The 15,837-nt window shown below is 37.0% G+C and overlaps 2 protein-coding genes across 3 annotated transcripts; one reads left to right on the top strand and one right to left on the bottom strand.

Moving 5' to 3' along the window:
* Window positions 1-277: 277 nt before the first annotated feature.
* Window positions 278-9,993, top strand: LOC125194694 (regulatory-associated protein of TOR 2-like). The gene is made up of 20 exons (XM_048092936.1): window positions 278-971; window positions 2,074-2,176; window positions 2,933-3,015; window positions 3,151-3,309; window positions 3,418-3,534; window positions 3,614-3,771; window positions 4,222-4,376; window positions 4,471-4,615; window positions 4,709-4,787; window positions 5,236-5,589; window positions 5,746-5,932; window positions 6,040-6,648; window positions 6,805-7,137; window positions 7,204-7,327; window positions 7,440-7,564; window positions 7,644-7,789; window positions 7,893-7,994; window positions 8,158-8,243; window positions 8,395-8,479; window positions 9,209-9,993. The coding sequence occupies exons 1-20, from the start codon at window positions 624-626 to the stop codon at window positions 9,545-9,547; spliced, it is 3,837 nt and encodes a 1,278-aa protein (XP_047948893.1). The 5' UTR covers window positions 278-623; the 3' UTR covers window positions 9,548-9,993.
* A 183-nt stretch (window positions 9,994-10,176) lies between these two features.
* On the bottom strand, window positions 10,177-13,785 carry LOC125191993 (TOM1-like protein 6). Of its 2 annotated transcripts, XM_048089443.1 has the most exons (10): window positions 13,423-13,785; window positions 12,980-13,058; window positions 12,794-12,892; window positions 12,287-12,400; window positions 12,030-12,187; window positions 11,856-11,937; window positions 11,690-11,775; window positions 11,337-11,609; window positions 10,871-11,100; window positions 10,581-10,805 (listed from the first exon to the last, which is right to left on the bottom strand). In XM_048089443.1, the coding sequence occupies exons 1-10, from the start codon at window positions 13,548-13,550 to the stop codon at window positions 10,723-10,725; spliced, it is 1,332 nt and encodes a 443-aa protein (XP_047945400.1). In that variant the 5' UTR covers window positions 13,551-13,785; the 3' UTR covers window positions 10,581-10,722. The 2 variants fall into 2 exon arrangements, with proteins under 2 accessions (XP_047945399.1, XP_047945400.1); XM_048089442.1 differs by having other exon boundaries at window positions 10,177-11,100.
* Window positions 13,786-15,837: the final 2,052 nt, after the last annotated feature.

Here is a 15,837-nt window from a genome sequence, read left to right on the forward strand (position 1 = left end):
TACATTATCCTTCTCCACTCAACTCATAAAATATAAATATGTATATAAAATCTAATGCTGAAAACGAAATGCTTTATATAGAATGAAACTTGAGAATTAAATTTTTTTCTCTAAAATTACATATGATATTATTTTTATTTATGTTGCACTTTTTAAAATTATTACTTATTAATAATGAAAATCACATGACCCGTGCATAGTACGGGTGTTAACACTAGTAAATACAAAAGGAAAGTGAGATTAATAATAAATCCCCAAATTTACATTTGACATCTCTCTCTGTCTGTATATACATATGTATATCTACGCCTCCATCGACTCTTCCACCTGTCCCGCCGCCGTCACCGCCATCACTTGCGCCTGCGCTGCCTAGGGTTTTACAGAGCTGGATTCTCTCCTCTTCCTTCTTCTCTCTATCTCTCTACGCCGCTCTTTCACCGGCTTCGTCGACTAATCGCACCCCGCTTCTTGACCTAAACCCCTCCCTCCACATCGATTGCCTAAAACCCTCACCTTTTCTCACCAATCGCCTTAATTAGTGTTCCTGTTATGAGTTTTCCTCCGAAATCAGTTCGACTAGGGCAGGGCTGAGCAATTATCTGCAAATTAGGGCACTTTATTTTATGGCATTGGGGGATTTGATGGCGGCATCACGGTTTTCACAGTCGACGACGGCAGTTTCCAATCATTTGGAAGAGTTCACCGAGAATGGGACTCATGTTGAGGAGGATGGCGAAAGGAGTGCTCATAGTAGCAGTAGCATTGCCAGTACTAATAATAATAATGCCAATGCCCGTGATTTAACCGAAACTGCGAGCAGCAGCTATACGGAAATGACCACCACCACGAGCATGGCTTACTTGCCACAGACTATAGTGTTGTGTGAGCTTCGGCACGACGGATTTGAGGACTGTATTCCAGCAGGGCCCTCGGATAGCGGCTTGGTCTCTAAATGGCGGCCCCGGGATAGGGTAACTTGTTTAACTATTTGCGTTTGTGTATGTATTACTGAATGTTTCTTGCTATCCACATTGCTTATCCTAAATTTGGGGCATTGAATATGTTGTTATTGTAGTGCGTTGACAAATATCGTGTTATGCGTACTTGATGTCACAGTTGTAGCTTGTCATATTTATGAACAATGTCGTGGAAAGAGATGATTGATGGTGATAGTAGACTCTTATGTGTTATTTAGTGTGCTTCAAGGTGATTTGTCTGTGATAGTTTTCTTTATTGTTGCGTATGATGGTAGATGATAGATGATAGTCAATCGTATCATAAATGCCCCCTTGTTTATGAGGCTATTTCAGTTTTCATTTATGAAATGAGTTCATTTTGTTTAATTTTTTGACAAGGAAGCAGAATAAGGTGCTCCAGATGACTGTGCCATAATTTTGAAAAGATATTGTTTTCCTTTTTGAGTTTCTCTTCCTGTTAATACATTTGTAACATAATATCTGACTAATATAACCTACCAAGTTGTTGCATCCGATACATTACGAATGTGTAATTAACTCAGAAAGGTTACCATCCTCATTTTGTTAAAAGAGCATTACCAGCCTCATAGATCCGTGCTCCTCCATGACTTTCTCTTTTTTGCATTCCTCCATTGGCCATTCGCAATGCAGATAATGTAACCTGCTTCCAGAATATATTTTATAAATTTATTTGCTGAACTGAACTTTAGTTCTTGAAATCGGCCAGAACTGTTTCATGGCCTGTTTGTTCAAAGCTACCACTTCTAAACAGTAACTAGAGCTTCGGGTCTTCTCTAGACAGTCTATGTCTCTTGGTTGAAGAGTGATTTTCTCTTGAAATGATATAATTTGTATGCTTTTATATTTGGATTAATCTGTTATTTAAAAGCTACCACTTCTAAACAGTAAATAGAGCTTCGGGTCTTCTCTAGACAGTCTGTCTCTTGGTTGAAGGAATGATTTTCTCTTGAAATTTTATTTGTGTGCTTTTATATTTGGATTTATCTGCTATTTTTTTCTGGATACTATATAATCTTGTAAAATTATCAATTGAAACATGCTTCATCTTTCTGTGTTAACTTCACATTTGTTGCAGATGAAGACAGGATGCGTTGCCTTAGTTTTGTGTTTAAATATCAGCGTTGATCCACCTGATGTTATAAAGATATCTCCTTGTGCACGGATGGAATGTTGGATTGGTATAAACTTGTTCTGCTTTTTTCTTCTGATAGTTAGCTTTATGTTGGCACAATGATTTATTTGTATGCTTGTTTCTTACACATATGCTATCTATTTGTGACTTATTTAAAAGGCATTTTATTGATCTTTGAACTAAAGAGTCTTATATGAATACCACTCCTCTGTCATCATTACCATGTTGCATGTGGACACTTTTTTGTATTTTTATAATTAATTTTTGTACCTCATCATTTAACTGCTCAGTGCTCACACAATAGCATGTTTCTTTATGTAAATAATCAAACATGTATGTGTCAGGACCTTTTGACATATTCGTTATTTAAAAAGTAGCTGTTACATTACTGGTTGTAATTATTTATTCTCTGCTATGACATTTATCATGGTAGTATGGTTGAAGAGTAGTTGAGTATCTCATCCACAGTTTTTCTCAAGTGGGGGTGGGGACTTGCTATGAGAGGGTATGGATGAAAGAGTTAGTGCTGAGAATTTTTACTGCATAAATTTAAGGCAATAACATTCTCTGAAAATGAAAAGAAGGATTGAAAAACTGAACTATCATAGATGTGGGTTAGTCTCTGTAACAGGGTATTTTTTTTTTTTGTTTTAAGGCATATTATCCAATAACTGTTGGTGGACTGTCTATAAGGTGTAGCATTGTTCATTTTTTCAGCTTGGTATTTTTGTCCATATGTAAGAAACAGAGTAGTAATCTGATGACAGTATATGTTTGTTCATGTGCCTCTCACTCTTTTTAGATCCATTTTCAATGGCACCACAAAAAGCTATTGAAACAATTGGAAGAACCTTGAATCAACAATATGAAAGGTGGCAACCCAAGGTATGATGAGGCCATATGCTGTACCATGTCATATGATATTGATACTTTCATGAACTTACAAATTGAATATTGCATTATAAAAGGCGTTATTCTGTTTTTACATGCTAAGTAAACATATTATTTGCACAACGACAGGCTCGTTACAAGTATTCATTGGACCCCACTGTAGATGATGTAAAGAAACTGTGCACAACATGCCGTAAATATGCAAAATCTGAAAGAGTTCTGTTCCACTACAATGGACATGGAGTGCCTAAGCCAACTCCGAATGGTGAAATTTGGCTATTTAATAAGGTCTTATTTTGAGTACCTTATCTACTATATACCATTCTCAAGTCTGAACACCGCCTTTCTAATTCCACTTTTCTCCAGTTCTCAATTCTCATATATTTGTTTATATAGAGTTATACACAGTACATACCTTTGCCAATCAGTGATTTGGATTCCTGGCTGAAGACACCTTCTATATATGTGTTTGACTGCTCTGCTGCTGGGCTAATTATCAGTGCCTTCATTCAGGTTGGTTTTCTCATTGATAACAGTGTCATTTATTTGGATATGCATATTAATTTTTGAAATGTATCTCTTTTTACAACAGCTCCAAGATTATTCCAGTTCAACTTCTGGAGCTCCCACGAGGGATTGCATTTTACTTGCGGCCTGTGAAGCTCACGAGACACTTCCGCAAAGTGCTGAGTTTCCTGCTGATGTATTTACATCTTGCCTCACGACGCCAATAAAAATGGCTTTAAGATGGTGATCAACTGCACTCTCAATTCTATTTTCCATTTAGTGTTAATTGATTTTTGAAATTCATTTGATCATGTCTCTAGAATCCCCCCGTGTTTTGTAGATGGTAACTGAAAAGATGAATTAGGTATCATGAAATTCTAGACATTCTGTTTCTGTAAGGCCCCAAGGGTGTCAGGCATGGATGATAACGCACAATCTCTGATGAACTTGCCCAAATTTTGAAGAAAAGATCATTCTTGTTCCTTAAAAAATTGGTTCTTTGCACTGCTCTGATTGATTATTTTTTGCCATATATAAGTATATTGCTCTTATATACACTGTTTACATTGCATTTGCAACCAGAAAATATGATTGCTTAAGGCCTCTTTTCTTATATTATGACTTTCTGGTCATTTCTTGTTTCTAGATGTATATGTTAAAGAATTTGGATATTGTTATGCAATAATTCTTCAGGTTTTGCACTCGGTCGCTGCTGCACGAGTCCTTTGATTATTCTTTGATAGATAGAATTCCTGGCCGTCAAACAGACCGGAAGACCCTTCTTGGGGAATTAAACTGGATATTCACAGCTGTGACTGACACTATCGCATGGAATGTACTTCCACATGGTAATGACAGGGACAGAATTTCATGTGGTCATTGTAAACTTTAATTTGAACAGCATGGTAATGATAATTTGGGAATTGTCAACTTGAGTTTCAGATTTGTTCCAGCGTTTGTTCAGACAAGATCTTTTGGTTGCCAGCTTGTTTAGAAACTTTTTGCTGGCTGAAAGGATTATGCGATCTGCAAATTGTTCTCCAATTTCATATCCAATGTTGCCACCTACACATCAGCATCATATGTGGTAACTTTAATTTATTGTTTCCCCAGCATTAACTTTATCTTCTCATACAATGATATTGATCTGTATGTTTATTTTATTCTTGTGCACCTGCAGGGATGCATGGGATATGGCTGCTGAAATCTGTCTCTCTCAGCTTCCAACATTAGTTGAGGACCCAAATGCAGAGTTCCAGGTATCCACAACAATCTTTTTCCACATTTACCTTTCATAACATATTGTTGTTTTAAGAAATGTAAAGAATAGTGGGTTGGAAAAGTTAGTGGAATATGGGGTCCACTTTTTTATATTGATTTTATAATAGAATGTGAGTGAAGTGAGTTAGTGGAATGTGAAACCTACTTACCATTTATGGTAAAAGTGAAATGTGACTCTTATTGTGGGACGGATCGAAATGACAAAATGTGACTCTTATTGTGGGACGGAGGGAGTATTTTATTTTATTTTCACTATAATTTCCTATTTTGTTTTATTCAACAGGATCTCTCACCAGTTTCATGGCAAAGTCATATTGTGGGAGGCATCACCTTTTGTATAGCTTTAGAATTTAGATAGAACAAGTAGTACTGCAAAATGACTACATTTACTAGTATGCTAAATCTTGAAATGTTGTGTTCCTGCAGTCATGTCAGGTTGATCTTGTGAAGGATGGTGGGCATGCTTATTTCATTAGGTTTCTTGATAGTGTGGAAGCCTACCCTGAGCAACGGGCAATGGCTGCATTTGTACTGGCCGTCATTGTGGATGGTCACAGGCGGGGTCAGGAGACCTGCATTGAGGCTGGTCTTATACATGTCTGCCTCAAGCACCTCCAGTGTTCATCTCCTAATGAAGCACAAACTGAACCTCTATTCCTTCAGTGGATATGCTTGTGCCTTGGGAAACTATGGGAAGATTTTTCAGAAGCTCAACTGTTAGGCCTGCAGGCCGATGCTCCAGATATTCTTGCTCCTCTTCTATCTGAGCCCCAACCAGAGGTCTTTCTATTACTTATCAGTTTTATCTGTTGTACCCGTCTCTTTGCCTTCTAATAGTAACCAATGAACAGAAAGCATATGCAAATTTTTTGATTATTTTTTATCTCTGTACTTACAGTGAGGTATATTATGTAATTTTAATGAACTTTTGTAAAGGTACGTGCGGCAGCGGTTTTCGCTCTAGGCACTGCCCTTGATATAGGGTTTGACACGTCGAGAGATGGTAATGGAGATGAAGATTGTGATGATGATGAAAAAGTTAGGGCTGAAGTCAGTATCATAAAGAACATTTTAAGTGTTGTTTCTGATGGAAGCCCATTGGTGCGAGCTGAAGTTGCTGTGGGTATGTACTACATCAAACGTGCTTGCCCTTTATAATTATTATTGTTTTATTATGCTATTATCCACCCATTTCTTCTATTAAGTTTTTTACTCCACTACTGTCTGCAGCTCTTTCGCGGTTTGCCTTTGGCCACAACAAACACCTGAAGTCAGTTGCTACTTCATATGGGAAACCCCAATCTGGTTCTGTACTCACTTCCTTACCGTCTTTTGCTGTCAAGGGTTCTAGTAGTGGCTATACAACTCCAACTCACTACATGTCTCATGGAAGTATAGTTCCTTCACCAATTGCTCCGTTATTACGAGTTGGCAATGACAGCCAGCCTCTTGTTCGTGATGGGAGAGTATCTACCAGCAGCCCTCTTGCTACCTCTGGGATAATGCATGGGTCTCCACTTTCTGATGATTCATCCCTGCATTCTGATTCTGGAGCACCAAATGACTCTGTCAGCAATGGGGTTCTTCACCACTCAAGGCGAAAACCACTTGATAATGCACTGTACTCACAGTGTGTATTAGCTATGTGCAATCTGGCGAAGGATCCATCGCCACGTGTTGCATCCCTTGGAAGGCGAGTATTATCTGTTATTGGTATTGAACAAGTTGTTGCTAAATCAGTCAAGCCTGCTGGTGCAAGTGCTCGTCTTGGTGAATCAGCAGCAAGCTCCAGTCTGGTTGGACTAGCTCGTTCATCATCTTGGTTTGAATTAAATGGAGGTAAGTCTTTTTATTGCTTAATTCTCCCTGGAGCAGTTTGTGCCATTGTTTGGGTAAAAAAAAAGATGATGAATACTGCAACATGTTTGTTTTCTGAAATTTCATGTTAATTTGTTACTTTATATTTAAAGTTGTAAATTTTCTATATTTTCGTAGGAGCCCATTTGCCGCTGACGTTCAGAACTCCTCCCGTTAGTCCTCCTAGGCCAAGCTACTTGACTGGAATGCGGAGAGTTTGTTCCTTGGAATTCAGACCGCATCTGATTAATTCTCCAGATTCAGGGCTAGCTGATCCATTTTTAGCTTCTGCTGGGCCATCTGGTGCTTCAGAACGTAGTTTTCTTCCACAGTCAATGATCTATAACTGGAGCTGTGGTCACTTTTCAAAGCCGCTTCTTACCGCAATGGATGATAGTGAAGACATAATTGCTAGAAGAGAAGAAAGGGAGAAATTGGCACTTGATCATATAGTAAAATGCCAACACTCCTGTAAGTCCTTAACAACACTCTACTCCTCTCTGTAATTGCTGTTTCTTAATGCTATTTTTTTGGCAGCTGTGAGTAAACTGCATAATCAAATTGCCAGTTGGGATACTAAGTTTGAGACGGGCACCAAAACTGCTTTGCTGCAGCCATTCTCGCCTGTTGTGATTGCTTCGGATGAAAATGAAAGGATTAGGTGGGAGGAAGTTGTTGAATGGAATTATTTATCTCTATGGTGCTTCTGATTCATAATTGTTAAATTTCACATTTTGTATGATTAGCTAATTCCTTTAGATGTAATTTATTAGGGTCTGGAATTATGAGGAAGCAACCCTGCTCAACAGTTTCAGTAACCATGATTACCCTGACAAAGGAGCTTCAAAGTTGTGTCTTGTAAATGAATTTGACGAGAACATGCTTCTAGTTGCATCAAGTAAGTTTCTTACCTAAAGTAGGGAGGCCTGCTTGTTTTAGTTGATGCTGAACTCTAATCTGCTTATGTTATAATATAGATGATGGGAATATCCGGATTTGGAAAGATTACACATCAAAAGGACAACAGAAATTAGTTACTGCTTTTGCGTCGATTCAGGGTCGCAGACCTGGTGCCCATGGTGTGAATGCTGTTGTGGATTGGCAACAGCAGTCAGGGTATCTTGTATGTCATTGAACTAAATTGCTATGCGTGTGCATGTATTACTTTCTTAAAGTCAAGATATACATTTTTATGTCATTGATATCCTTTATTGTGCCCTGCCTAGTTTTCTTCTGGTGATATTTCATCTATCATGGCTTGGGATCTGGACAAAGAGCAGCTTGTCAAGACCATTTCCTTACCCCAAGATTCAAGCATCTCAGCGCTGGTGGGTGTAAATTCCCAGAATTAGTTTTCCACTTTACGTCAAGAAGTTGTTGAACTCTTCATGTGCTACACATGTTCTCACTTTTATCATTCTGCGTTTATCTTTGTTATTAACAAATTTGCACCAACAGATGGTTGATTAACCAATTTAATCAAATGTACAGGCTGTTTCTCAAGTTCATGCAGGTCAATTTGCTGCTGGTTTTGTTGATGGTTATGTCAGATTATATGATATTCGTACTCCCGAGATGTAAGATATCATTCATATGTTTGATTAACACACAAAAAGTTCCCTATACCTTTTGCCATTTCTTTCTCAAGCTTATCTGGCCCTGACATCTGATCATTGTACATGGTTCTATTCTGTCTGTGACTCATTCTCTTTTTCCTGAATTGGTTAGGCTTGTTACTGAAACCCGACCTCACACTCAACGAGTTGAAAGAGTTGTTGGTATTGGCTTCCAACCTGGTCTTGAACCAGCAAAGGTGACTGTTTTCTTCCCCCTTTCAACCCACTGAGATAAAGCAAATTTTACTTCCTTGCTTCCATTAGTGTTGGAGCATTTCGTTTGGGCATGAAAGATTACATATTTATTAAGTTTAGTGGAGTAAGAATAAAGTAGAGACTAAAGTTCAAAAATAGTCCCGTACATTTGTCCAAAAAAACTTTTTGGTCTCAAACATTATGTTTTGGTCCATATTTAATGATTCAGTCAAAACTTAACGGTGAACTGTGTTTTAAAGTCCAAAAATGGTCTGGTACATTTGCACAATGAACCTAGTTGGTCCACACATTTTAAGTGTGGTTAGCTTTTGGTCTTAGATGTTATGTTTTAGTCTGTATTTTAACTGATCAATCAACTTGACCGTTAAGTTTTGACAAAACCATTAAATATGAACCAAAACATAATGTTTGGGATCAAAAGCTAACAAAATTTTTTTTAAAAAATTGAGCAAATGTATGGGACTAATTTTGAACTTTATTCTGAAGTAAAAGTAAGAGATAGACTAAAGTAAACAAGGAGATAAGTGTGCTTTATTTATTTTCTTAAAAGGAAATGTCCCAACTCTAATGGAACAGAATGGTCCAAAAATATATGTAATCCCACCCTAATGGAACTGAGGGAGTTCTATACAACATGTAGGTGTAGTTGTGTATGCATGCTAAAAATCCGAAAGGCGCCTGTCGTTACAATTTGACACTTTTTTTTTCAGATCGTAAGTGCATCACAAGCAGGAAATATCCAGTTCCTAGATATGAGACGCGCCAAAAACACGTACCTGACTATCGATGCCCATAGGGGATCACTCACAGCTTTAGCCGTCCACAGGCACGCCCCTCTTATAGCAAGTGGCTCAGCCAAGCAACTCATCAAAGTCTTCAATCTTGAGGGCGATCCATTAGGCACTATTCGGTACTATCCCACTTTCATGGCCCAAAAGATCGGATCCGTTAGCTGCCTGACCTTCCATCCCTATCAAGTATTACTCGCTGCTGGTGCTGCTGATGCTTGTGTTTCCATATATGCTGATGAGATTTCTCCACCAAGATGAATTATTTTAATCTCTGGACACGACCTGGCAATTTGGAGTTGAGCAACTACGTTGCCTGCATATGACTGACCGATCAATCGAAAATGTCATCTCTTGGTATGAAGGTGCGTACTCGGCTCTCGCACTTGAAGGTGTATAATATATTAATTAAGCCTCCACTCATTTGGATCAACTCTGGGAGAAAGGAAGAAAGAATCGACTGATTCTATGGAGGCTTTGGCAAATAATCTTTGTTTATAGGTCAAGAAAGGTGTAGATATGCCCATTTTTATTTTTTATTTTACTTCATCTTCAATATGCCCTTTCTGTATTTCCTTAGTATTTCCGTTTTCTCTTTTCCTCTCTTTTTCCCTTCTTTTCGTACACATTAACAGCTGCAGCAACTTTGCTCAATTTGTATAGTTGAAATGGTTTCTAACTAATTATAGTTTAACTGTTAATCTCAACTGTTATTCTACCCCTTTCTTCTACATTATGTTATTTTATATAATTGCACATGTAATATGCTTGCATAATCATAATGATTAGCCTAAATGGAAGATGTAATATATTTACATGGTTACTTGTTTTTCTTGTTTACATTCAAATTCTTGAATACTATAACAGAACAGATGCAATTACTCACAGGCTGAAAATTAATCACATCCATAAATATCGGCTGAAATCACCATTATTTAGTTGAAAAACATATTTTCTGGAAGTGAAAAACTAGAATAACCATTATTCAAACGAACCTATTACTTACACCACCTAAACTCAAAAGTGTTCAAAAAATATATGAAAAATTAAATATAAACCAAGCTAACAATCACATCCTCCCGCCAACCATATTTTGGCTTGTGGGCCCGGACAAGCTCGGTGTCGCATTACTCGTCGGTCTGAATCTCCCATCCCCACTGCTGAACACATCAAGATCTTCAAACAATCTATATGAAGGGATGAAGGGCTTCGGCTGTGCGCAGCTGGCCGCCTGCGCCACTCCGTTACTGAAAGGCGCCATGGGTCTAGGAGTCGAGTACGTATACATAGGATTATGACTGCTGAAGTAGCCTGGCGTGGTGGCCCATGGTGGAGGAGGGTATGCATATTGGGAATTATGAGGCTGTGGCTGTGGTTGACTTGTTGTATTATACTGATATTGCTGTTGATATTGTGACTGCTGCTGAGTCTGAGTATTATAGACTGGTGATTGTGAGTTGTATGGAGGTTGTTGGTAAGGCTGAAGCTGAGGTTGTTGTGGGGCCTGCTGTGGCTGAGGCTGAGCCCACGGAGCGACATAGTTGTTACTAGCAGGATAAACCTCAGGGGAAACTGTAGTAGTACCTGGGCTAGTTGAAGAAGGCATATGGTCTGGAGAAGAACTCTGCTCGTTCGAGCTACTACCTGTCGACAAAACGATGCTCAGGAGCTCTATGATGTTCTGATCTTTCGTTTCCACTGATGCAGGTGTGCTGATGGGAACTAGTGCATTGCTCATTGCAGGGATCGATGTAGCTTCTTGACTTTTAGCCGTGGATGAGTTTTGAGAAACATTGCTCCGAGTTTTTGAATGTCTGCAGGAATTAAGTTCAGAATTAAAATTAAAATTACATGTGATGAAAGACAGAAAATAAGGTTAATAAATAGTACTCCCTCTGTCCCACTGTAGTAGAGACGTTTCTTTTCGGCACGAGATTTAAGAAAAGTTGGTGCTTTTTACCAAAATAGGAAATGATTCAGCTACAGTGGGACAACCAAAAGATGAATTCGACTCAGATACAGAGGGATGGAGGGAGTATAAGTTTGTAACCTTCGAGCCAGCTGTGCAAAGTCGTCTTCCTCATCGACATCCTTTTCATCAATCACAGTAAATGCCGGTGCAGGTGGGGTCTCTTTGGATGATGCAGGCGGTGTGCTGACTTCAGAAGATCTATGATCAGGTTGTTGGCTCTTAGAAGCTGCACGTGTGGTAGGAGTGGGTGCGGGTGGAAGAGGGGAACCCGAAACTATTGCATCATGCTTTGCAAGAACACTCTGTAAGCTGTCGTTTAATTCAAGACCCTTACCTAGGATCTCTTCGTCTCTGTCAAAAATTGCATACGAGTTTCAGACATAAAACCGGTAAGAAAATGAGATTAAATCTGGAATGGGAAGAAATGCTACCCGGTCGTCCCCAACAACTCCACAAGCTTTCTTTGATTAATGCGGCATTGCTCGACAAGATCAACTATGATTTCATCATTAACAGCCTGAAAGGGAATTAAATTATTCGGGACATATCTAAACACCATTTCTAGCAACAAAGGTGAAGAGCTGTAGATGAAGATACCGAGCGATCACTTGGATCAACAGCTCGCAACATATCAGTCAAGAGTTCAAGAACATCACACATGGAGTTGAGGCCCGATAAACTACAAGGGTGAAAATTTAGGAGAGTCAATCAGAACTGGATGATAAGTAAAAAGATACAATGTTTATTGGGCTCAACGACCACAACATGAACCTTAAAGTAGTATCTTCAGCTCCAGTAGCTTCATTGAGTCTCGTGGAAGAACTACTTGACATTCTGTAACCTGGTGGAGGAGTCGACACTGCATGTGTAGCAGGAGTATGTATAGGAGCAGCATCTGGTGGGCGATGAGGAAATTGTACACCAAACCGCTGCCATAAAAAGCCAGGGCAGTTAATAAATCTTCCTACGAAGAGGAGATAGTTCAATTTTGAAGGCCTCAACATCACTGCCACTATACAAGTATTTACCCTCAGATCTTCGTAAGCCATATAATACTGAGGATGTCTTCCTCCCAATCCACCAAATGCCTCGTACCATGAGCCGATCAGGGTTAGAATTTTATCTCTTACGTGCATATCAGTCTGAAAGCATCAAAGAGTAACCCTATTAGTCTGGAAGCACGTACACATTCTTAACTTCTTGTTGATGAGTATAGATGAAAATATGAAGCTGGAATATAGTCTCATAGATGAGAAAAAAATCATATCAACGTTTAAATTTATAATGTATTTGAACAAACCCATTCTATTCAAATGCAAATATTAGCAGAACATCAAAATAAATATATGAGGAAACATCAATAAACAAATAAGTACTATTATGAAGCATTCAAGATAGGGCGAGGACCAATCAATCTGAATGAGGCAACAAACACTCATTCAATGTGCACTTGATCCTAGCATGACTCAAGCAGGAAAAGCACACTAATCTATTTTAGTATCATTGGACTAGTCCATAAAAAGTTAGAAACTCGCCTTTTTCTTTACAATCTTGACCATCTCCGGAAGTATATTCTTTTCTGCAATATGAAAATGCACATAATCACCACAGTTCTTGACAAGCGTCTCCAGAAGCTACAAAGATACATAAGAAGCAAACATCAACCAATCTCGCCTCAAATAAACACCGGGTTTTTCAAGAATCGAAGCACACTTGAATACCGTTAAAGCAAGCAACTGAACTTTGGGTTTCTTGTGCTGCAACCTTTTCTTCACAGCTTTCACAACATCTTTTGCAAGCCTATTCAGTGACACATCAAAATTCCACCATAAAAATTTCATCTTGAATACAAACCCGGTACATACATCGTAAAACTCTACACACAGATATATAATCAATCAAAAAACACAACCAAATCCCCCCATCTACAACCATCAATTTCTTTTTTATGGATAAAATTACAACATTCAAAATTCCCTCATCACACAAGAAAGTATCATCATATGCAATCCTCCTATTTTAACATAACTTGAACCAAGAATCTTGATTAATCCCAATTCCAAAACAGAAATCAACATGTTCACAAAACATTTACAAACGACCGAGAAGACCAAAAAACAATAAAAATTCAATCTTTTAATGAAAAATATGTAAAAAAACGTACATCTGGTTGGAATTGAGAATATCACAAATTTCCATATTAAGAGTCCAATCGGGTCCGATCAAGAACTCGCTTGTAGCTTTCTCGACTCTAACAGTAACCGAAGAAGACGAAGCAATTGATGAAACCATCTTTTCTTTCCCTCAATTTTGTTTTGTTTTGTTTTGTTTATAATCAGAAAGAAAACCAGGGAATTTTTGTTCTCCCTCTTTTCTTGTTTTGCATTTGCTTTGAGAAATTGGTTTAATGGATTCTAATATAAATAGCTTTGTTTGTGCGGAAGCGTTGCTCCTGTGTTCCGCCGTATTAAACTCGCCGCCAAACAACCTCTCACTAACGATCCTTTTTTTTAGTCTCTCTCTGTCTCTCTCTCTCTTCTGTGTCTATGCGGCAATTGTATTGTTCTTTTATTTGTATATGACCAATTATTCTTCAAACAAGGAGTAGTATTTTCTACTACTATATGCTTAATTTTTATATATTTTTTTAATTATATCTATATATTTCTATCTAAATTACACGTTAACTCTACTACAGTTTATTAATAACTTATCCATAAACTTAAATAAAATAATAAATTTTTTTTATTAAAATATTTATATTAAATATACTCCATTTGCCTTTTTTTGGTAGATATGTTTTGTTTTGGGTACATGATTTAAGAAAATATTGTTAAATAAATTATGCAAAGAAGATAAAGTAAAAAAAAAAAGAATAAAGTAGATGAATATCACAAAGACAGAGAGATTATTAATATTAAATAAAAAACTACACAATTTAAAAAAGTAAATACAATAAAAAATATTATGATAATATTAAAATTAAAATTAATTTAAAGATACAATAATTACATAAAAAAATACTCCTTCCGTCCACGAAAAACTGAATCTGTTTGACTTAGCTCACATTTTAAGAAATACTATAGCGGAAAGTGTGTTGAAAAAGTTAGTGAAACGTGAGATCCGCTGCCAAAAGTAGTAAAAGTAAGTGTCAAATATTTCACAAAACTGCTCTTTTTGAAATTCAAGATGATTACTTGGTGATTAAAAGTGGACGGAATGAGTACTTACAACATATAGATAAAAGTAGTTAATTTCAAAACTTTGGAACTTTTATATTGTTCTAAAAAATGGTCACCTATTCTTTTTAAAGTTCAAGCTGACCACTTGTATTAATGTGTTATGCGTTATATCGATTTAAGTGAGTACTTTTGAAAACGAACATCTTCATTTTTTATATTATGTATTCGGCTTGTGGCTTTTTATATTTTTGTATTATGCATCTTTTTATTTATTATTGTTAGTATAACTATTTTATTAAATTTATAATTATCAAAATTTTGTTTATTAAAATTTATTAAAATAATTATTGTTAGTATAACTATTTTATTAAAATAATAAAAGTATTTAATTAATCTCTCAATAAAATGAAAATTAATTAATTGAACTGATTTTATGAAATTAGGGTTCAACTCAAATGAATATAATCAAACTTAACTAATCAACTTGCAAAGACTTTACAATTACATTACCCTTGCGAAATGAGCTTATCAATCAGATCATCATCACCATCGATCGAAAGCTATTTTTTGAGAGAAGTGAGAAAATTGGATGGGAAGAGTGACGTGAGATAATTGGATTGAAAAAAAATTAAATGAGAGCAGGGTATTTTATAGGTGAAAATTTAGAATTAAAAAAAAAAATGGAAAATCGCGCTAGGCAGTTGCACGTGCATGCCGAGAGTCGTCGCTCGGCCTTTCCTGTGCAATAGGCATCGTCTGCACAGCGGCGAGACAACGTCGCTATTGTAAATGCTCTGAGTTAGTGACATGCCGAATATATTGTTAGTATAACTATTATATTAAATTCGTTTACCTTTCTGAGTATGGGATCGAGGCATACGAATTTTTCATATTAAGGATTTTTTTTGGCTTTTTCTTTATTTTCTCTTCTTTTTGTTATTATTTTCTCTCACAAAAATATAAGAATGGACTAAACTATTCCACTTAAGATTTGAAACCCATTCTGATACATGAAACTCGGGGTAATGACACCATACATACAAAATGTTTCACCATTGTTTCAAATTAGTAAAAAAAGTACTCTCTCCTTCCCAAGATAAGCGACCTACTTCTTTTGGGCACGGGATTTAAGGAATGGTATTTAAATAAGTTAAAGTGGAGAGAGTAAAGTATGAGAGAGGGAAAAGTAGAGGAGAGAAGAGAGAATAAAGTAGGTGGAGAATAAAGTAAAATAGATGACTTTTTGCTAAAAATGGAAATAGGTCACTTATAGTGGGACACCCCAAAAAGGAATACAAGTCACTTATCTTGGGACGGAGGGAGTATTAAGTTTACATATTTCACACAAAAAGTTTAATTAGTGTTTCAAATTAATACTCCTTACGTCCGCGAATAGG

This window comes from Salvia hispanica, chromosome 6 (genome assembly GCF_023119035.1).
Source record: "Salvia hispanica cultivar TCC Black 2014 chromosome 6, UniMelb_Shisp_WGS_1.0, whole genome shotgun sequence".
NCBI classification, from domain to species: domain Eukaryota; kingdom Viridiplantae; phylum Streptophyta; class Magnoliopsida; order Lamiales; family Lamiaceae; genus Salvia; species Salvia hispanica.

Excerpts from the sequence above, each read along its gene's own strand:
- LOC125194694 (XM_048092936.1), top strand. The coding sequence starts at position 624 with ATGGCATTGGGGGATTTGATGGCGGCATCACGGTTTTCACAGTCGACG. Across the intron at positions 3,535-3,613 it reads TTATCAGTGCCTTCATTCAG|CTCCAAGATTATTCCAGTTC; the intron begins GTTGGTTTTCTC and ends TTTTTACAACAG. Across the intron at positions 8,244-8,394 it reads GATATTCGTACTCCCGAGAT|GCTTGTTACTGAAACCCGAC; the intron begins GTAAGATATCAT and ends TGAATTGGTTAG.
- LOC125191993 (XM_048089442.1), bottom strand. The coding sequence starts at position 13,550 with ATGGTTTCATCAATTGCTTCGTCTTCTTCGGTTACTGTTAGAGTCGAG. Across the intron at positions 12,188-12,286 it reads TGGCTTACGAAGATCTGAGG|CGGTTTGGTGTACAATTTCC; the intron begins GTAAATACTTGT and ends TTTTTATGGCAG. Across the intron at positions 11,101-11,336 it reads TTTGCACAGCTGGCTCGAAG|ACATTCAAAAACTCGGAGCA; the intron begins GTTACAAACTTA and ends TAATTCCTGCAG.